The sequence below is a fragment of the Vipera berus genome, assembly GCF_964194415.1.
Source record: "Vipera berus genome assembly, chromosome: 2".
Classification (NCBI taxonomy): Eukaryota; Metazoa; Chordata; class Lepidosauria; order Squamata; family Viperidae; genus Vipera; species Vipera berus.
Window position 1 is genome coordinate 33270400 of NC_138203.1, and position 23522 is coordinate 33293921.

General features: G+C 38.1%; 1 protein-coding gene across 1 annotated transcript in view; it reads right to left on the bottom strand.

Moving 5' to 3' along the window:
• The window catches only part of SV2C (synaptic vesicle glycoprotein 2C), a 61696-nt gene that overhangs the window by 19789 nt on the left and 18385 nt on the right, over positions 1-23522 (bottom strand). The window contains exons 2-6 of the mRNA XM_081319741.1: positions 22753-23441; positions 15067-15247; positions 10230-10381; positions 974-1107; positions 353-442 (exon numbers count right to left, since the gene is read on the bottom strand). Coding sequence (XP_081175867.1) covers positions 353-442; positions 974-1107; positions 10230-10381; positions 15067-15247; positions 22753-23335 — 1140 coding nt within the window. The 5' untranslated portion in view covers positions 23336-23441. The remainder of the gene's footprint in view (positions 1-352; positions 443-973; positions 1108-10229; positions 10382-15066; positions 15248-22752; positions 23442-23522) is intronic.

Consider the following 23522-nt stretch of genomic DNA (forward strand, 5'->3'; position numbering starts at 1 on the left):
CAGTGTGGTACGAATTCAGGGAGGCTGGGATAAAAAGGTGCAGGGTACATGCGTATTTGTGTGTGAGCATAGATAAAATGGGAAAAGAATACGCTGCAGCCCCAGGGCTGCAAGAATTAAGAATTATGGCCAGATAATTTTATCAAGGCTATCTGGACCCCAGTAACAACTGGATCAAGAAATGTCCTTAAACAAAAATATATCTTCAAGATCTATGTGAATAATCATTGTAGATACTCTTCAAGGTATTATTTTCTTCAAGAAGAATATATGGTTTCTATTGATAAAGTTTCCAACCTAAATTACAACTAATTTTCCACTAGTGAGGTATACTTGTATAAAAAATACGCACTGTGAAAACTTTTTCAGGTTGGCCACGAGCTCGCATATTTGTATCATGAATTTGTTTGAGAATCATCCAAGCTTCATCATGTTTTCCAGTCTAAGGACATGAAAACATTTAAAAATTTCAGGAACAATTATGAAAATGCAAGTTGTTGATAAAGCAATCTGTATTTACTCTTTCCACACTCAAAATACATCTGCATTTAAAGAAATATTTTGGCATATTTTTCTATCTCACTCAGTGGCATATTGTGGAATATATTTGGCATCTACAGTAATAGTCTTAAATCACCTCAGTTATTGTAATATTATAAAGTAATATTTATAGTGAACATTGCTTCATAATATGTTTAGATCTTCAGCAATACATTCATTTTTTTTTCAGGACAGTTCACCAAATAAGATTAGAATAAAATTTCATGATAACAAAAGCAGCCATAAATTTCTTTTATTAAATCTGTCAAAGAGAAAGAGACAAATAACATTTTCCAGAGAGAGAACTTCAAAGAAGTCAAGTCCCTACTGAAAATGCTTGGCCTGATTTTTTTTTGTTATTTAAATAATGGATCTGAGGTTGATATTAAGACCCAGGTAAGCTCAACATTTTGAAGAAATGTAAATATTTTACCTCAAGCAAGAACCTTGGACTTTCTGGCATGAAAGTTAGTGCCACCACAGCAGAAACACAAGGTAGGGCACACATTATAACAAACACTCGCCAACTGTGGAACTGATAGGCGGATCCCATGCTGAAACTCCATCCTGAAAAAAGAGAAAAAGACACTGTATTATAAATGCAACATATTTTGAAAGAATGGCATCATGGCTTATAAACCCAGATAATTTCTGAGAGCAGGACAAAAGTTCTGCCTATTCCAGAGAATATGCACTTTGAAAATTCTTGTTTCTTCTTTCAAAAGTCAAATGCCACAGTAAAACCAATGTCACATTCTGTGATTAAAATGTCACTACTTTATCCAGAGCTGTGAGTATGAAAAGTCTTATTGATACAACTTAGTGTATTGGCTATAATTGGTGACAGCTGCTGAGAATTCAATGAAATGACTATTTCTCCTTGGTAATCCCCCATTACTTCTGGCATTAGCTATCTCTTTGCCAGTACTTCAAGAAGAAAGCCACAAAATTCCACTCCTGTGGCTGTACTACAGGCCGTTACTGCCACCATGTCCAAAGGTAGTATCTATTACTTTAACAAGATTTTGTTCTGATAATTTCTTAGCATTACCTCTCCTTCCTTCCTTCCTTCCTTCCTTCCTTCCTTCCTTCCTTCCTTCCTTCCTTCCTTCCTTCTTCCTTCCTTCCTTCCTTCCTTGTAGTAATTTATTATCACTTAAGTAAAAGCAATAGCATTCATATGACCCAGAGTTTATTGTGATCAATACGTTTTGGGAAATCTATTAATTACTTCTGTCAGTTGAGACTAAAAACATTTTATTCTTTCCCCCATGGTTCTTTTTAAAAAATCTAAACTATGCAGGATATATTAATGTGTACCTGCTCTTTAGTTACTTAGAAAAGAAAGTTATTTCTTATCTCTGGCAGTTATCTAATTTAGCTATAAATTTCTAAGTTAAGTCTGCACTAAAAAGATTATAAAATTATCACTCAATTTTCAGTGATCATATTAATTATGAAGAGATCATTGTAAAAAGGAACTGCCTTTTTATTATTTGTATATAGACCAAGTATTTATTTTGTACAGATCTGCAATAGCTTTTTCCTTTGCATTACATGTATTAAATATCTTCAATAAGATTCAGAACCAGCTAATACATTAGGTTTATTTTACCCTTTGCATATCTACATCTAGGATCCAACACATTTAACTACACAAAATAAGAAATTACATCTTCTCTTATAATATATATTAATACTGTACCTATACTATTACCTTTCTACAAAAAAGATCTAAAATATAATTACCAAAACCCAACTAACCAGCAAGGAATAAAATTTTGCCTTCTTGAACATTTGGATCCTTTACTTTTTAATAGTTCAACAGAGTAACAAACTAATCTATTTTTAAAATAAATATAATTTTATTTATTTTAATGTAGAAACATACAATTGTCTATAGCTTTATACAAGTGATTATACTATTATATGTCATTTTGTTTTTTGAAGAGGCCAAGATTTGTTGCAAATGAAGAATGAGATTTCAGATATTCCTTTCCAGAACTAAATTTAAAAAGTCATTTGGAATAGATTTATCTGCACTGCTGCCAAATGGAGGTGTGGTCTTGGTTTCCATCTGCCATTCCTTCTTTGTAACCTTACAGGAAGATATATAGTGTTCTTTTTCTGATTCATTCAGACAGCAATGCAGTTCTGCAAAGTTAAACTTCACCCTTGCTCTCTGCAAATGCTGCATTCAAAAGTCATTAATCTTGAAAGCAGCAGCAAGTTCCAAGGGGTGAGGCGGGTTGTTAAAACAATAGGCCCAAGTGCATGTTGGGAACAGTTTTCTGGGGCTGTGGCATAAAATAAAACCTTCAGCTTTTTTTCAATCTCTGCAGCAGCTTCACATTAAATATCACCTTCTCACTCTACTGATTACAAGAAAGACCAAATAAATCATTCAAGTTGCAATGACAGACTACAGGATGATATTAGCATAAGAGAGATCAATGATAAAACACAGAAGCATCCTATTCAAACAGAACCCATTATAGCCAAGAAAGGCTGCCTTGCTTTTACCAAAAACAATAAAATGTGCATTTTTAATTTCTAACCTCTTTTCAGAATAAACCAACTCTAAAATAGTTTTTGTGTGTTGGGAGGGCAAGGGAAGTGTTTTTTATTTTCTGTTTTGCAGCAGAAAGATGGCTTCTAGAATATTTTCCATAAATGTATATTTTTGAGAGCTATATCAGAATATATCATGCAGTTAGGCTGAATTCAACACTTTTAAAGTAAAGAAGGTCTTTGTGAAAGCCTCAAAGAGAGGTTTTGGGAGACGGTAAAAGATGTCAAGATGGAAGGCATGACCACACACGTTCGTTCCCTTTTTATTATTTCATGATGCATATAAAGAGGGCAGACTTTGATCATGCAGTCACAACTGCCATTTTAATGGTTTTTTTATGCCCCTTTCCCTCAGTATTTTTTCCTGAAAAATCACCAACCACATAAAAAAAAACAATGAAAAAGCCACTCATTTGAGTTTGGATTAAGACCTGAGACATTGCAACCACCATAAACATACATCAGTTGCCAAGCAATCAAACTCCGATCATATGGAAATGCTGCAATGTTTGTTAAGTGTGAAAAAAAGTCATGCCACTTTTTTCAGTGCTGCTGTAACTTTGAATGGTCACTAAATGAATGGTTGTAAGTCAAGGACTACCTGTATAACAGAAAGTCAGGGAATACAAAGGGATGTATTGATTGGATATTAAAGGAATTTATTAGCTGGCTTTCTCCTTGGGAAAAATGTTATGGTCCCTGAGATAATGTTTCTCAGATTCCCTTCTCATTCCAAATCCAGAACCCTGAACCTCAGAAGGAGGAACATGACTTGAGAATCCATGCCAGTGTTGGTTTCTCATTCTGCAAATCTCCACAGCTGGTTCTCAGGTGAGGAATTCCAAAGGTATGAAAAGCTCCAGGTCCAAAGCATTATTAGCTTTCAAACTTCTTCCATGGCCACAAATAATTAAGGGAGCTTACAGTAGGTCAGCCATCAGAATGACCTATCAAAGAACACAATTATTTATCCCCCAGATTTCATTTAAAGCTACTGTTCTTGAATTCTTTGCTGTTGTTTTTTAAACCAGACTTTTTTTAATAGATATAATGATACCTGGTTGGACTGAGAAGTTTCTGGCTCAAACTCCCATTCAACCATGGAGTTCAATAGATTACACTGTCTCAATCTGTGCAGGATTGTCATTGTAGAAGTAACATTAAAAACCATCATATAAGCCATTTTGAACTCCAGAGAAAAGTCAAGGTATGTAGTGTTAGTGATATCATTGTATTTATGATATACACTGCCTACAGTCACTCATTGAGATGGGCAGCTATAGAAATTAAATCAAAAATAAATTCTTACTATGGGTATGGGGATATACACTAGGACACGGGTCGGCAACCCGCGGCTCTGGAGCCGCATGCGGCTCTTTGAGCCGTCTTCTGCGGCTCCCAGCCGCCCGGTGCGCGCGCACCTCTCCAAATGGAGAGTGGCACCGCCCGTTTGGAGAGGTGTGCGCGCACCTCCCCGAATGGGCGGAGGTGCGCGCGCACCTCCCCAAACCTTTGGAGAGGTGCGTGCGTACCTCCGCACGAACGGGCCGCGGTGTCGCTCTTTGAGGAAGCTGCCGCGGCCCGTCTGCAAAGCTGCCGAAAGCGGCAGCTTTGCAGATGGGCCACGGCAGCTTCCTCAAAGAGCAACGCCGCGGCCCGTTCCGAGAGGTGCGCGCGCACCTCTCCGAACGACCGGAGGTGCGCGCGCACCTCCCCAAACCTTTGGAGAGGTGCGCGCGTACCTCCGGGCGAACGGGCAGCGGTGCCGCTCTTTGAGGAAGCTGCCGCGGCCCGTCTGCAAAGCTGCCGAAAGCGGCAGCTTTGCAGATGGGCCGTCGCCGTCGGGCAACCGGGAACCGGTTCCATCTCACTTTTTTAAAAAATGGCAACCGCGTGCGCATGCGCAAAACGTTTTTTGCGCATGCGCGTGCATGGACACACGCACGCGGCTCCCAGTTTTTTTAATTTGTGATGGAACCGGTTCCCGGTTGCTCTTTTCCTTTTTTAGGTTGCCGACCCCTGCACTAGGAAAAGGAATACTGGTTTCAATTAGGTGTAAAAGTTAGCTGAACTAGCCACTAGATGGTACTCTTATAACATTTAGATGCAAAACTCTTAGTACCAATCTTGTCTTCATTGTATTCAAGATAGAATATTTAGGGGAAGAGTGAAGCTTTCATCGACCCCTAACGCAAATCTAATGGGCATCAGGAGGATGTAAAAAGAAGGGGAAATATGGTCCACCAGCAACGTTCCTTCTTTGGTAAATGGAAATGACTGGATTTCAACATTTTTTAGCAATTTTTAACATGCAAATATTTTTACAATAATCCTGTTTCCCATCATTATTATCCACTTTTAAAAGATACCTTGTGTGCTTTCAAGCTGAAAACAACCCCTATTTATTTAAATGAAGCTGCATCTTCTACCACATTGTAGTAATAGAATTCAAAAGAGAGTTAAAAAGATTCAAAAGCAAAATGTACTTGGCTTAGTAAACAGCTTATTATACTGCCTGCAAAGAGATGTATTCTGCCTAAAACAATTCACTGTCTTCCATAATGAAGTCAGCCATGACCACTGCAATTGGCTTTCTGCTACCAATAATGTATCTTCCAAAAATATAGTAGGCTTAGCTGCACAGACCATTAGAACTGGCTTTTCAAATAAAATAAACTTTTGAACTCAGATATTTGATAATGTAAAAGTTAAAATGTCTAAAATCATAAACAAGTAATTCTGAATAATAAAAACATAAAAGTACAGGAAAAGTACAGGAAAACAATACATTAGGAACCTAGGTTGTGATGTAAATGTGTCATCTATCTCGGCCAGAATGAAAATTATTTCTATGCTGAATATAATCTTGTTTTTAGATTCTTTCTTTCTCTCTCCCGTTTGATATATTTATCTTACAATATTGGCCAACAGAAGTATTCTGAAATAGCTTGGTATCCAGCACTGTAAATCATATTTAAATTGGTTTAGCGTAGGCAAGGACGAGGGAGACGACGTCTTCAGTTCAACAGTTTATTTAACATAGCCCGGACAAAATCGGGGGGGATTACAACGGCCTTATATAGGCGACAGAAAAACAACTTGATGAATCAGGGGTGGGTGTTTTCCCGCCGAGGGACCCTGTGCCAATAGTCAGCTGGCAGCTTTTGACATTTCCCCAGTGACAGCGCGTGCGCGTTGGCTGGGGAAATCCTGTCAGCTGGCTGCCCGAGCAGTCGGTACTTTGACAGCTAGCGCCTGTCAGAATGTGCGGTCTAGGCGCATGCTGTTGTGACTCAGGGCCAGCCTGTGGGTCCGGCAGCCGGCTCAGATGTCTCGGATGACTCAGATGAGGGGGAGGAGGAGTGTGTGGAAGACGAACCGGCTGATGATGGCTTGGAGGCTTCGCAGAGCCCCCAGCCGGGGCCCTCTTCTCAGCTGCGTGAGCCCGATAGTGCGGAGGATGATGACCCACAGCTGGCCCTGTTCAAGGACGCCCGACGCAGGAGGCAGTCGAGCAGGACCAAACAGAGAAAGGCTGTGGGACTCCTCGGGAGGAGGCACAGGGAGGCCACGCCCTGAACTCTAAATAAAAGGAGTGTTTGGGGAAGGGCTGGTTGCTGAAAGCAACCCTTCCGTTTGAGGATTCAAGTTCCAGTGTTTTTGTTTCTTGTTCTGTTATTTGAGTAATAAATCTTGGCAGACGCTTTCCAGCCTTAGACGCTCTCCAGTCTCTACTGTTTGAACAGGGGTTTGCCTTATTGCAAGGCCGGTAGCAGGCTGGTTCAGAACACATGCGTCATTTTGGCTGCCGCCGTTTTGACAGTTCGCAGCTTCTGTTGTTTTGACAGCTTACGGGCTGGAGCGCATGCGCGGCCGTTTGACAGCTGTCAAACGGCCGCGTGGGGAGATTTTGACAGTCCGTGGAATGTGACTGCGCGTGCGCGATTCTTTTGACAGCTGTCAGTGCGGCCACGTGGAGTGGCCTATGACAGCTGTCATTTGGTGAATACGCTGCAATATAATCTTGTTTTTAGATTCTTTCTTTCTCTCTCCCGTTTGATATATTTATCTTACAATATTGGCCAACAGAAGTATTCTGAAATAGCTTGGTATCCAGCACTGTAAATCATATTTAAATAGTTACAGGTAATTCTCAATTTACGACCATTTATTTAGCAACCATTTAAATTATAACAATACTGAAAAAAGTGACTGGTCCTCACATTTACAACCTTTGCAGCATCCCCATGGTCACATGATCACCATTTGTAAATTTCCCAGCCAGCTTCCAACAAGACCCAACCAGAAAATAAGCGCTAGCATGATTTTTCAAGATGCTCGTAATATAAACCTTACCCCCAAAATAAGCCCCAGTTAAGATCGTCAGCCAGACATCCATTGCAACACATGAGGGACGTATTGAATTATAAAATAACAATAATAATATATAATTATAAAGGTAAAGGTTCCCCCACACATGCGTGCTAGTCATTTCCAACTCTATGGGCCGGTGCTCATTTCCGTATATATATATAAATAATATTATTGGTGTGCTCTGGGGTGTGAAGCCCATGCAGTGCAGGGGAGTCCAAGCACTGTGACTGCCAGACAGGCTCTCCAAGCAGTAGGCGGAGGTAGAGGTGTGGGGGAGCCATGCGATCCGACCCACCGGATGCGCTGGGTGGCCACCCACCCACTCCATCCTACAATTTGGTCACGATGGGGCAGGTGGCTACACAACATGTCCGGCAGATCCGCTGCTGCCTCCACAAGATGAGACAGGAGGTGAGGCAGGGGTGGCACCATGCTACGGTCCCTGAGCGCTCGGCCCCCGCCATCCAACCTTTTCCTCCAGATCCACCACACACATGAGATAAGCCACCTGCCCACCACCCTACCTGACAGCCCTGGCAAACAGGAAGGGCGGGGAACCCCCATCCCCAACAGGCATCTTGGACTCCCCTCCCCATTCCTGCCCAAGTCCAGCCCCAGAGCTGCCCTATGCACCCCACACTCATGTATCTCAGAGCTCTGCAGCCAGGCCACCTCCACCCCACCACTTGCCTTACCTCACGGTGGCAGCACCACCCCATCGTGGCCGTGGGCAAGCAAAGACAGATGAGGGGACGGAGTGGGCAAGCGGCTGCCCAATGCATCCAGAGGGTCAGATCACATTCCTCACCCCCATGCCTCTACCTGTGCCTGCTGCTTGGAGGGCCAACCTATCAGCGCTTGGACTCATCTGCACTTCATGGGGTTTGCAGCCCTGGGTGCAGGCCTTGTGCTTGACATGTCTGTTGTACCAATAGATGTAAAAAAATAAGACATCACCTGAAAATAAGCCCTATGTGTCTTTTGGAGCAAAAATTAATATAAGACTCGGTGTTGTTTTTGGAGAACTATGGTAGGAGAAGCCTGATTCACTAAACAATTACATGATTGTTACTTAATCCATAATAACCTCTGCAAAAGTTGTAAAATTGGGCGTGTGCACAAGATGATTCATTTAATGATCGCACTGCTTACCTATGGAAGCTCCAGTCCCAATAGTTGATATAAGTGTAGGACTATCTATAGATTATCAGCAAAACAAATATTTTTTAAAAAAAATACTGTAATAACTTCCTTTTTAAAAACTAGATTTGGATTTGATGCAATCATGTATATTTTCAGTTAGGAACATATATGTTATGGGAGAATTGTAAGCATATCCTCTAAAATCCTCTGGAGAAAAAAATAAGTATTTGTCCTATTTTCGCAGATACAAAAGGTGGAAATGGTTGGATAAGTCTTAGTGCAACTGATGACTAACCAACATCAGATTTTGCTTTGCTTGGGGGAAAAAACTTATAACTCCGAGACTGCACTTGTTTTTCATCTTAGCGACAAGTTGTTGACAAAACAATTCTTTGGTAGGCAGAGTTGGAAAGACAAAGAGAAGAGGAAATGCTGTTTAAACTAATAATGAAATAATTAGGGGCAACTGTTTTGTGTATTGGCTTATTTTTAACATGCATGAACAATATTGGGCATGTTTGTGAATAAGCTGTTGAACTGATATTAAATAAAATTTGAATAGCAGCGTGCCAAATCAACATTTGTGTTTATGCCAATCAATTCGGGGAATCTGTCAAGCTTGCAGTTGTTCCCAGCAAAAGAAGAAGAAATGTCAAATTCTGAGCTGAGTAAGCTTAGTTTCATGTTTTCCCAAATTTTAATAAAGGTTTACTTATTTAATTTATATCGTGCCTTTATTATTTTTATGCACAACTCAAGACAGCAGACATATCTGTCCCGCTCTTATTTTTTCCCCACAACAACAACAACCCTGTGAGGTGAGTTGGACTGAGTGAGAGTAAGTGGCCTAAGGCACCCAGCTGGCTTAAGAGCCTTTTCATATTTGGGTCTAACTGTGACACCTGCGTGCCCCAATAACCTCTGCTCTAGCCATGACCTCATGATTTTGCCTTCATTGTGTATCATTCTATTAATAAATTTCAGTAGTTTTCTGCAGCACAAGGGAGAACAGGTCTGTCAGCTCCCAAAACATAATGGTGAAATTTGTATATGGAATTTTAAAAAGTGCTATTATAATTATAAAACAAAACTTTCCCCCCTCTATTATTCTAGGGTTGTGCATTCCTGCATATACTACTGGGATTTTAGATCATGCAGATTTTCCCACATGAAATTGCCACCCAAAGAACAATGTCTTTGTTTGGACATCTTGGGATAAGGGCCAAATAAAGTCCCATGCTTATGTATTTACTTCACATAGATCTGTAACTGCAGACAATGGCTTCTGTTAACAGAATTATATTAAACTGAAATTAAAAACATACACATGCATATTGTCAAGAACTCTATGTACATATATTTGCTGATTAAACAAATTTTAACTTTTGTTTTAACTTTTGTATTGATTTTCTTTTAAATACCCTGTAAACCGCCCTGAGTCCTTCGGGAAAGGGCGGTATATAAATCTAAATAAATAAATAAATAAATTCCATCGCGAAAATCATGAAAATGTCAATGGAAGAACAATTGCAATTTAAACTCATTTAGTGCTTATGTACAATGGCAATAGAAGTTATAGAAAATAATCCTGCATTTCTCACCATAATGAGGAATGATTGCCCAGGCCATGGCAGATGCGTAGATACCTCCAATCATCCAAAACATACAAAGCCAACTTAAATGTTCACCACGTTTCTCTCGAGCAAGTACTTCAGCAAAATATGAAAATACAACTGGAACAGCTCCTCCAATCCTAAAAAAAAGAGGAATAACAGGAACAAAAAGTCTGTAGAAGCTCTGCATTATTTTGAGGAAAAGAATGCTGAAAGCAATAGAGTTCTGGGAATCTTGACAAATAAATCAATTACTTATTTACATCAAAGAAATGTTGATTAAGGAAAGCCTGTGTGCTATAAGTCACTGTATTGCTGAACATTATCCAGGCACAGCTCTGAAGAAATACAAGCAAGCTGGCTCCCCAAGCTTTTCCTTGGCTTTATTGTAATCTGAGATGGAAAAGAATGTAAATTCTCCCAGCCTGCTTTTATTTATTTAGTGCTTTTTTTTCTCCAACAAAGCAAAGACTCTGATGGATTTGCTCATCACCAAAAGGCATAACAAACTGCTATGGGCCAATTTTCAAGGGTGATGGGACTGCATGTTTTCCAGGCATTACTGATATGGAAGGATGCAGAGCATCAGTAGGGTGTGGTCAAAAAATATTGCACAAAGAAAGCAAACAATGCTTCAAGTGGGCCTTTTGGGCTATTATCTTGACTATTTTGAAAGCCTGCACACATCCTTGGATGGCACCTGACACAGAGCCAAAGGGTCAGATATCAAAGGGAGAGATAGAAACATTCCTTGATTTCCCTGAAGTAACAGGAAGAAGAAAGTATATAAATGCACGTGGACAGAGCTGAGGACGTGGAAGAAACATGTCCATGTTGATCAGGGATACTAATGATGCAATGGAGGAATGTGAAAAGGTCACCCAAAATTGGTTTAAAATTCTCTTAAAATGTCTTTTATTTGTAGTATATGAGGTACAGTCTTTTGTATTTCAAACAATATTAGCTAATAACTGCTATTTCAGTCTTTGTAAACAGACCTTAAATATAGGGTGAAATAAATAATGCAGTAGTAAAGATTTTTTAAAATCAACTGTATTGAATAATCAAAGCGAGCCATACATATGGAGGTCCTCAGTGTTTTCTCAGCTTGGTTATTCTTGGTAGTTCAAGAAAACAATGAAGCTCAGAGAGGACCTCACAGTTCAACCATGAGCTACAAATATTCATTTTTATGAGTAATACACATTTTAATGATATTTTTGATGGCTTAGATCAGACATGTCAAACTCACGACATTGCGTATCGGAGCTTTTTCCCCATTGCCAGCAATGGGGTGGGCGCGGTTTTGTTGCGACGCGTCCGGCCCACGGGCCGGCAGTTTGACACCCCTGGCTTAGATAGTGGATATTTGGGAATTGTTATATGGTACATATGGTATTTCAAATATCATTATCAACCCTAAACAATGATAAGCTCCCATTTTACATAAGCTGTTCAATATGTTTGAAATTTAGCTTTGATTATCATAAGCTCTTAATGCTGATGTTGGTGCTTAAGGAGACATCTGAGGCAACATCACCACATACTGAAATACTTTATGTAACTGTTAAATACTGAAAAGTCTTGCTATTTAATGTTTAGAAACTTTAACAATTTTCACATAAAAGATTATCACACATGAGTCACTGTTCAGATTCAGAGAAATGTAAGCAGCATCATGCTTTGGAAATGGGATTTTCCAGTGTCTTTTTTGCTGAAATCTTCTCCCATCATTTCCTATTTGCAACAAACTGGAGATTCAAAGGCAACTATTTAATTCAGAAAGGCAATATCCATCTAGGAAATGGTGCAAAGGACAAAGAGACAAATATTTAATGGCACAATTTTTGTCTCTGAGGTCTCCTTATGGAGGACATTTCATAACTGTAAATTTGGCTCTCTTCAGCTTAAACTAATATTAGGTCCCACTGCAGCTGGAAAAGAGATCTCCTGCAATGCTACTGAGATGCCATGGAGAAATAATTGGAGGAAAGAATGCTATGCATATTACATTACGCTCCTGAAAGAGCTTAAAATTTAACAAATACACTAATGAATTTATTGAGTCAATTACAAAATATACTAAAAATATTTATATTTTATTATTTATTAATTTTATGCTACTTTTAATTTCATTTAAAATTCCGAATCAATTTATAACAAAAAATACAGTAACATAACAAAAATCAACCATTTAAAATTAAATTATAACTAAATGAACAATTATTATTGAGAGCTGGCAATGATTCAGGTCGTGCACCTCAAGCAATCAAACACATGGACAATAGACAATAAAGCACAGACTTGACATAAGCATTTAATGATATGTACCAAGATATAGGTATAATATCTTGAAGAACTGAAGTATAGCAAACATGCATAACAGTGAAAATTACTGGGGTATAAAATGTTCTAACCTAAAAGAATATATCGGGATTGATCCAAAATCAAAACAAACTGTTTTAGATTGGGCCATCTTAAAAACATCCCTTGCCCAGGCTTGAAACAGCAATTCAAAGATAGGTCAGATTGTTTCAAATTCATAATATTTTGCATACCTTGAAGTCATTCAAAGGAATACAGTAAAACAGATAATATGTAAGCATGCCCATATAAACTTTCCATTCCCATATAAACTTTCCCAGATTGTTGGGGGCAATTAAGCTGACTTTGTAATAATGCTGCTTGGGGGTGTGTGTGAAAGCCCTAATAAGCAGGCATATACATAGAATGAAGGCTACTGCTAAGCTTGTAAGCCGCCCTGAGTCTTTGGAGAAGGGCGGGATATAAATGGAATTAAAATAAAAATAAAAAAAATAAATTACATGTGATAAAAAAACATGATATCTTTATAAACTCCCAAGTTTCAAGATTTATTTCATAGAACATTTCCTTAGAAGTGAATCTATAGAATTCTGTACCTTTTTTTAGAATGTAACTTAAAATCCTAGTAAATCAGCATTATCATTAAGGCCAGCTAGTTGGAATAAATTAAATATGTATATTCAAATGGATAAATCTTTGACACAGTATTCTACAATATCACATAAAGAATTGGGATTTTTTAAGGGCTCAGTCTCTCTGGATCAGAGTTTACACTTGCACAATCCAAAGATGGCACAAAGATGGTTGTCTATGTAGGTTCTCAATCATCCAGGTCATGGTGGTCCCAAAGGTGCTTTTTCAAAGGCAACTGGTCTTTCTTGTTTTTCTTTGAAGACATTTCACTTCTCATCCAAGAAGCTTCTTCAGCTTTGACTGGATGGTGGGGAATGGAAAGATTTATATTTCTTGAGGATAGCTGGTCATTTGCATTCTTTTAGAGAGTTGTTGAGGCCACTTGGAGATTTGTCTGTGTCCTCAGGGTCACCTGAGTAGTGCAAATGGGGGTGGAGCCTTCTTGGAACTGCTGAAATGACTGTGTTGTGGAGCTGTGCTTTCTGCAGGATGTTTTCTGCCCTGTGTCCCTTCACTGTTGAACACAGGCACAGGCTGTTTGGGATGAATCTATATTGTCTGCATCTCAAACTGAACCACAAATGGTTCCTGTAGTCTGCAATTTTTGGGGAAATCCTTTCATACTCCTACATCATTCGAAGGGTGTTCATCCCAAAGTGCATAGTTAAATGTCTATGGAAATTCTCAGTCATCCAGGTCATGGAAGCTTCTTGGATAAGAAACAAAACATTTTCAAAGAAAAACAAGGAAGTCCAGTTGCCTCTTGAAAAGGCATCTTTGGGACAACCAAGACCTAGATGACTGAGAATCTCCATAGACATTTAACTATGCACTTTGGGATGAACACCCTTCGAATGATGTAGGAGTATGAAAGGATTTCCCCAAAAACATTTAGCTATACATTTTGGGATGAACACCTTCAAATGGTGTGGATGTATGAACAAGTATCAAGAAAAATTGCACCTTACAAAACTTCTGAAACCAACAAAAATGGAAGCCTTGCATATCTCTGGGAGGATAACCCAGTGTCCTATATTGTAAAGTTATATAAATTTTAGAATATTTAAAAGGGCAAGGCTGTTTGAAGAAGTGGGGGATATGGTCTTACATGAATATTAGCAACTGAGCTTTATCATTTAAGTCAATTGATAGGAATGAACTAAATACATCTAAATTGATAAATTTTTGATACAATCCTTTGATATCATAAAAGTTTGATATAATAAGTTGTTACCTTGGTACTGGTAAAAAGTTGTTTCTTGCTACTGTTAAAAAGCTATCTTGTACTATAATGTATCAATGAATTGCATGGGTAGAGTATTTACATTTGTGTCTAAACTTAATTCCTACTTCCTATTTAGAGATATGTCAAGAGTAATTACACTGACTGACACTCTTGCTCAGACTACTAATAACTGGCAGTTGATTTCTCATACTCTTCTTCAGTTTTTCAAAGCCATCTGCTTTGGGTAGATTTTTGTCCCATGGTGCTCCTCTTCCCCCTTCATTTTCTCTCCAGGCCCTCACTGATGACCACTTCTGAGAGACTTACTCCAGGTTCTCCAGGAATAAATAGCAACCTTTCAACCAAATAAAACTGGTTAATCTATCTCAGGATTTTCAGCCATCGCTGTTGGAGTTATCTCCTTTATTCTTCCTTAGCTAAATAACGTTGCCGTACCTGAATAATACGGCTGACCATAGCCAAAAGTGCAGACTAAGAGAACGTAGAAATATCTGAAGCACCCTACTTTCAAATTTGATCTTTTGAAAGGGACCTGGGAATAACCACTAGTATCACTTCACCTTAAAGCAGATCAGCATACAAACGTCATTTAAAGAAATAGAAGAAAGCCGAAGACCTTACCCAAATCCAGAGAGTAGTCGACAGAAGAGAAAGAAGCCATAGCCCTGGACAAATGATGAAAGGAAAGCAAAGAATCCATTGACAGACATACATATCAGAAGAGACTGCCTCCTTCCCACCTTGTCTGCCAAGCCTCCCCAGAAGAACGCTCCTACCATCATCCCAAGGTATACTATGCTACCTGAAACACACACATAAAAAAATAATGTGTAGGATTAAACAGGACTATCACGATACATTCTTGTTCTTAATATTAAGCAATGGTATCATTTATTTGTAACTATTGCAAATGAATAATTTGCATATACATTTATGGGAACAGTCCCCTATCCCTTTATTTCTCACATTTAATATATGTTTAATTGCAAAAATGTCTACTATTTAAATATTTATATTTGTACATTTATTCAGTCAGATGCAACTAGCCATAATAAAATAAAGCACAAAGCAAGCAAATACAAGAACAGCACAGCAATAATGGAATAAGAAAATCCCAATATAATGTATTCCACTATAAATCTATATACTACTAAAACTTTCGTTGTGTTTATCTTTCTGTTTGTACTTCAAGTTAGCCCAAATGGTGCATCATACCACATCAATTTTTAAATCAAGATACCTACAATCTGCCAAACTACAGAATGCATTAAAAAAATCTCGGACCCAATACTCCTGTAGAACTGAAATTACATGATAATGAGACCAGTTTTATTCACAAAATTGTCTCTGTGCAGAATGCCCACGGTCACATGATTGTGATTCCCAACACTCCCAAAGTCAATGGGGAAGCTAGCAGGAAGTCAGAAATCACTCCCACTCTCATTTCTTTTTTGCCAGCCCATGGTCATTCTGTTTAGCTATTTAGGTGAATAAATATAGATTTATTAATGTTTATTTGCATTAAAATTGCATATTATATATATTATTTATGTATATAAAATTACATTTTATCACATATATAGTCTTCTTAGACTATATATGTGCAAAGAAAACTATGATCAGTCTAAAATTAAACTTAATTCTGTTCACTCAGACTATACTACCTTTCTTTCAAAGGATGACTTAATGGGTTACAGGGTCCAGTATAGTCTAAAAGAATTACATATCCTCAAGTTCAATGTTTCCTAAAAACATGGATAGGGAAATGCTGCAGTTGCTTCATCAGCACAAGTTCTTAATAACTTTGTTCCAAAACCAGGTTGAAACCAGCCACAAGCAATTCACTATCTGTTGTGAAAATATATAAATTCACATATTCACAACTGCTTTTCTGGCCTTTTGAAGGATGGAATGCCTCTGAAAAGCTGAGCTGGGGACTAGCATCTCACTGTATTTAGAGGTTTTTATATAAAACAGCCCAACACAAATGGTGCTGTAAAAAATAGTTACTGTAAATAAAATTTTGCTTAAGTTTTTTTTTTAAATTTTCTGGGCACTTATTTCAAATTATAGCCCATACCTTATATTCCTCCATGGACTTTCATAAGAATAAGAATCGGACAAAAACTCTTTCTCCAGACTTTATTTTGAAAAATCACATGTGATACCATCCCTTCAGCAAATATGAATAGTCTGCCAGGTGAAACCTATACATGAACAGTTTCTCATATATGTTCTATGTAACAAGAGTTCCTAATTCCACAATAGTTGTGGACAACACATGACCATCAGAGGATCAAATGATTTTGCAGTCAAGAGATATTGCCCTGGTCCGCTTGCACATGTTAACTCAATGGGATAGGAGTTTCAATCAAACTTTAGATGACATATTTATTTTGTAAGGGGAATATACAATACAGTATATGGCAAATATAAAGTAATAACCAAAAATATGCTGCATAGGAAAAAGAATAACAGAAAGTGGCTACAAACAGAAATGAACAGGTTGTTTATGTCTGGAGGCAGAATAACCTGCCTCAGAAGTGAACAACCTGCCTCCAGAGGTTGTGAATGATCCAACACTGGAAGTTTTTAAGAAGATATTGGACAACCATTTGTCTGAAATGTTATAGGTTTCCTACCTCAGCAGTGGGTTGGACTAGAAGACCTCCAAGGTACCCTCCAACTCTATTATTATTGTTATTGTTGTAACAGGAATATCCCACATTCTTCTATTTTGGCTTTTTAGTTTGGAAGGGTGTGTCTAGTAGTAGCATAAGAGGTGTGCACAAAGTGAGACACTATATTGTTAACTTTTGGTGCCAAATATAATTTGGAGGTCTCTTTTGGACATGGGAAATGGTTGAATTCAGAACAAGCCTCCTGGCCTTCAAAAATCTGGCCCTTTTGACAGCAGCAAAAACATAATGAAAATAGAAAACTCTTGTTTTTTGATACCTGTGGTCGTCCCAATTTTTGCAGCTGAAATCTGGCAGCCTTAGTCCTGGCGTTCCCCAAAATTGGAACAACAGTTTGTCCTGGAAGTATAATTCCCACTGAGAGGAATTATAAACTGGCTCTGTGTTATTGAACTCTGACACAGAACACAAATCTTTAAATCAATTTCCTTCATTCAGGGCAGGACAACATTCTAGCAGAAAGTATTAAATAAATTTTAATCCAGTTTTAAAATAAACCTCTTCTATATTGTCTATAGTACGCTGAACCTTACAGGAGTCAGGAAATGGTGAATTTCTCTCCATCCCAGTACATAAAGGTTCACTTGCAAATTTAACCTTTTTCCTGACTGACTGCCAAAAATAAAAAATAACTACAGTTTCCCTGGCACAATGAGGAAGGGAGAAAGAGCAGGACGGGAAAGGCAAGAGCAGAAGCTCTATTCTGCAATTCCGCCTGGCTCCCATTTTACATCCTAAATATAAATTTTATTTACATCATCAATACTCAGAAGAAAAGAGTAATCATATTGTCCATAAACTCTTCCTCAGCACCACAACTTTTTTAAAAAATGCAAAGTCACAGAAATACTGCAGCAAACATGATAAACCAGCAATTTCAAAGATGTCATTGCACTAAGATATACTAAGGACGGCATCAACTGTTCACAAAATTAAGCAACAGAATGCATACACACCTCTAAGCTTACCGGGATAACCAGCACAGTTTCTTGCATTTTTAAATTTTATTTTATTGCAAGCTTTTTTTAAAAAAAATACACATTTTTAAATAACTCCAAAAAATACAAAAACAACAAAAATAAGCAATGGAAGAACATCAAAAATAAACAGTAACAAGCAAACCAAAAGGAAGGAAAACGGATTAATCTGGGCATATAACCTATCCATCAAGTACAGTTAGTCCTTGACTTACAGTTCATTCAGTGACCATTTGAAGTTACAATGGCACTGGAAAAAGTGACATGTGACCATTTTTCACACTTATGACCGTTGCACCATCCCCGTGGTCATGTGAACTAAATTAGGGTACTTGTCAACTAACTCATATTTATGACCTTTGCAGTGTTCCGGGGTCATGAGATCACTCTTTGTGACTTTCTGACAAGCAAAGTCAATGGGGAAGGCAGATTCAATTAAAAATCGTGTTACTAACTTAACAACTGCAGTGATTCACTTAAGAACTGAAACAAGAAAGGTTGTAAAATGGGGCAAAATTCACTTAACCACTATCTTGCTTAGCAACAGAAACTTTGGGCTCAGTTGTGGTTGTCGGGGACTACACGTATTAACAAAATATGAAAATTTCAAATTAAAAAGGTCTCTATTCTTGTAAAATATAATGAAATCTGCAGAAAGCATATTCCATCATCTTCTTCCTCCCTCTGCTGATGAGGCATGCCCAGCTTGGCCCTTCATGAGGTAGCTGTTGGTTGTACAAAGGTTTTCCAGGGCAACAGAGTACAAGACAGACTAAAAGACAAGAGATGGAGAGGAGATTATTTTTTGGGGGGGGGGGCATTTAAATGAATCTGGTTATAAATGTGGACAGACTGTTCAGGTTCCAACTCTTGATCATGTGACCATAAGGGTGTTGCAATGGCTATAACATCAAGGACGGCCATAACTAACACCTAATCGATGCCATCATAATTTTGAACAATCTTTAAACATTTAGCAAGGACTACCTGTAAGCAGATACAGTAAATGATGACGCCAATGGGAGGGGGAATCTAAAAGCTAGCTAAACAGAGTTGAATGAACTATTAACAAAACTTTAGATTACGGGAAAGTTGGAGACGGGGCAGAAGTTACCCAAAACTACTAGGTCCAACTGTGGCTTCCTAAAGAGGGGGAATACCACCCCCTCTTTTAAGTTAGGTGGGATCACCCCCTCTCACAAAGAGGCATTAACCACTGCTTGGACTACAACTGCATGCCATCTCCCAACCGGCCGTGACCAGACAAGAGAGGTGTGGGTCCACACTACAGGTGGCAGAGCTCAGAGTAACAAGAACCCCGTCTACTTTCTCAGGACTGATCAGCTTAAACTAGACGTGCTTTGGTCACTTCCACAGGATCCATTAGGCAGGGTCTTAATCTTTTTCTTAATTTTATCATAAAGTCTTATAGAGATCATTTGAACATTGAGCTTTGGTAAAATATGGATTTTTTTTAAATTGTTGCTATTCCTTCTAATCCCTTCAAGTTCTACTATGCTGCCTCATTATGATCCCCAAAGGTATCAATAAAGAACACTACATCAAGAACATTTACTCCCAACAGGTTCATCCAAGATATGAAGATCATCCCAGCCCCATAGTAAAGAACACCAGGCAACATCTATAGGTAAAAATTGTGAAGATAGATGCTCACCTTAGTGACAACAGCAAAGGCAATTTGATATTTCATAGTACATGAGAGAAGACAGCACTATCATATATTTGAACAACAGCTGCTGAACAAATGCTCATAGGTCAAGGACAATCTGCACTTTTTTTCACCCGAGCACCAAAAGAGTATGTGTGTTAATAGTCTATGCTGATTTGCTATCAGCTAGCCAACATGCAAAAAGTAATGATTACTTTTTACAAAATGAACATCTGAACACAAAATCAAATACAGCAAAAATGCAAAAGTCAGAAACTCTGTTCTTAACCTGAGAAGTTGGACAAAGAAGAGGCAATCCTATTGGGTTCTTTTAAATGATTAAAAACACAGGTTGGCTGTTTATTTATTTATTCATTCAATTTGCAAAATCACCCATCTCATTTTTTGTAACTGGGTAACTCACATAATAATCTATAACCAAAACACAGGAGAACAAAAGCACAATAACCTTGTAAAGCAAATTAAAATCAAAATTAAAACCTAAAAACATAAAAGCAGGCAAGTGCAAATTAATCATTATAACTATCTAACAGTTTTCAAACCATAACTACACCCCCAGGTTCATTGATGCAACCATGTCATTAGAGATTTTTGAAAAGCAAGCAGGGCTGGGATAAATCTAACCTGGAAGGAGAGGGTGATGTTCCAAAGGACAGGCACTCTTGGGACCTGTTAAGATTACCTTCTTAATTGATGAGGCTTGTAACATGCCATTTCTCCTAGGCCTGATAGGATGGATAGATGTAACAGAGGAGAGATGATCCCTCAAATGATGATCCCAGCCCCATGCTATACTGTATATGCTGGCTGCATAACAAACTGGTATTCCTTAACTACTATGAAGTAACAGGCCTCAAACTCTAACCCTAAAAAAGCTGCTCCAGATGAATCTGTGGAATGTCAGGCTCAGAAGATTCCACCCAGGAATCATCTGAGACTGCTGAACATGAAAAACAGACCTTGGAGGTCTTGTAGTCCAATCCCCTGCTCAGGCAGGAAAAACTATACCATTTCAGACAAATGGCTGTCCAATCTCTTCTTAAAAACTTCCAGTATTGGAGCATTCACAATTTCTGGAGGCAAGTTGTTCTACTGATTAATTGTTCTGTCAGGAAATTTCTCCTTAGTTCTAGGTTGCTTTCCTTCTTGGTTAGTTTCCATCTGTTGCTTCTTGTCCTGCCTTCAGGTGCTTTGGAGAATAGCTTGACTCCCTCTTCTTTGTGGCAGCCCCTGAGATATTGGAACACTGCTACCATGTTACCACAGTTCTTCTTTTCATTAAACTAGACATACCCAATTCCAGCAACCGTTCTTTATATGTTTTAGCTTCCAGACCCCTAATCATTTTGTTGCTCTTCTCTGTACTCTTTCCAGAGTCTCAACATCTGATCAAACACAGGCACTGTCAGAACAGCTGGAGCAGTCAGATTTTTGAAGAGCAGAAGAAACACTCTTCTGGAAATCCACCATTTAGAAAATGCTGATAAATTCTTTTTCTCTTTTATTAGTTTATCAAAATATAAAATACAGAAGTACAAGAAAAAGTGAAAATAACAGGAAAATAAGGAAGGGGAAGGTGAAGAGAAGAAAAGTATAGGATGGGGTTGGGGGAGAAAAGAATTGACTTCCTACTCCTTTTGGTGCAGTAGAATAAAGTAGTAACATAAAACCTCAACTTTTTATTTTTATATAATTGTATACACTAGCCATTTCTATAAAAACGAATCTAGCTAATCGGCAAAACCCAAGATCAAAGTATCATTTTTATCCGCTTCGAGCACAAAGTCCAAAAGTGATTTCCAAATAGAAACAAAATTGTGTTCTTTTCTTTGATCAAAGCACTCAATTTAGCCATTTCTGCTAACTCGGTCAACTTCTTCAGCCATTTGTCCATTGTGGGAATCAAAGTGTCTTCCCATTTTTGTGCAGAGTATTCTTGCTGCCATGAGCATATATAACATCAAAGTTCCATTTTTTTCAAATTATTTATACTTTAAACCTAAAAGGAAAGTCTCTGATTTTACCTTTATATTCACTCTAAGAACCTTCTGTATTAACATGTGAATCATACTCCAATATTTCTTTGCTTTGTCACATGTAGAAAATGCTGATAAATTCTGGATAGATTGTTATAATATCCAGAAAGAACAATAGGAAAAATAAGTAGAGTTTAGGGGCAGTGGCCACATTCAGATAAGGATATTTTCACAAGAAGCTTGCCTGTTCACAAGATAGCAGACACAAGGCATGCATTTTTTCATAGGGCAAATAAGGGAGGTTGCGCCTGTATGATGATGCTTGTACTCCAGTTTATCACTGAGTCCTGAAGAAGGTACAGGTGGGTATTTTTCCAAACAAAATGCCTGACTGCAGATACCCCCCATGTTTATTTACTATTGCAAGAATTAGAAAAGATGCTAATGAAGAAATCCAACTATTTCAGTTTGTTAACAGGCTAATCCTATATATGACAGAATAAAAGGATACCTGTTAAATCTCTTCCTTGTACCATAAGAGGTTGTGTGGTTTTAACTTCTGGGTGGAAAGAAGAGTTGATTCCTTTGATTGTTGTTGTAGCAGATCAATTTAGTACCAGCTTCTTTGTCTTTGAACTTTGCCTGATTTACCCTTCACAATATACTGCAGAATGAGACATTTTCTAATTTCTCATTACAATAACTTACATACTTGTTTTTGTCCTTCATAGCCTACCAGTATATTTATTCAAGACCTTTATATATTTCAATTTTAACCAAATGGACAGTCAGGAACAATTTGCTTTTTTTGCTTGTCTTAATGCAGATGAAAAGAAAAATACAACTTTTTTTGTCTTATCAAAATAGAAACCATGGCAGCATCTTATATATATTCAAATATGTATCTATATAACCTTTGTCTAATTTATTATGATTCAGTGTGACAGACTAGAAGTAACACTCACCAAGCCATCCCGATCCAGAGTTGGGGATGCACAAATCTGTCTCAGCACTGGGCAACACAAATCCAACCACGAAGACCTCTACTCCGTCAGCCATTAGTGCCATTCCAAGGACAAAAAAGAGGGCCCACTGAAAACGTCCATGTCCACATTCTTGAATGATTAATTCATATTGCTGTGCTAGCTCTTCTTCATCAGCTTTTCTCTCTGTCTCTAATTCACATCGATCCTTGTAAACATCTGTGATTTGCTGTCCTAAAGCTACAGTTCTATCTTTGTTCTGTGCTGTACTTGGGATTCCTTGATACTCTCCCTCATAAATCTCATCATCTTCATCATGTCCTTCAGTTGCTTCACTTGATCCTTCATCTTCATTTCCTTCTCCTTCATAATTTCCATCTTGGCTATAATAATCATTTTCTTCTTCAGCCTGGAATCTGTTGCAAGATCTTTCAGTGTAGCCATCTTGAGCTCTATCAACTGCTCTGGTTGCTTTCCTTACTGCCTGTTTTTTGGCCTCCTTGGCAATGTCCTGAGCTCCTTTTGCTAATAAAACCCTATCATCCATCTCATAAGCTCTATCCATTGTCTATTTATCAAGATGTATTCACTATAGTTCTGTCCAAAAAAGATACTTGTGCTGGAGAACAGCTGCCGGAAACTCCAAACCACATTTAGTTTCAAAACAAAACCTAAAAAGAAGAACAAAGTAAATTAAAAGTTGTTTATGCTTACGAAAATCACACAAAAGATTTAAAATGATTATTGTTTAA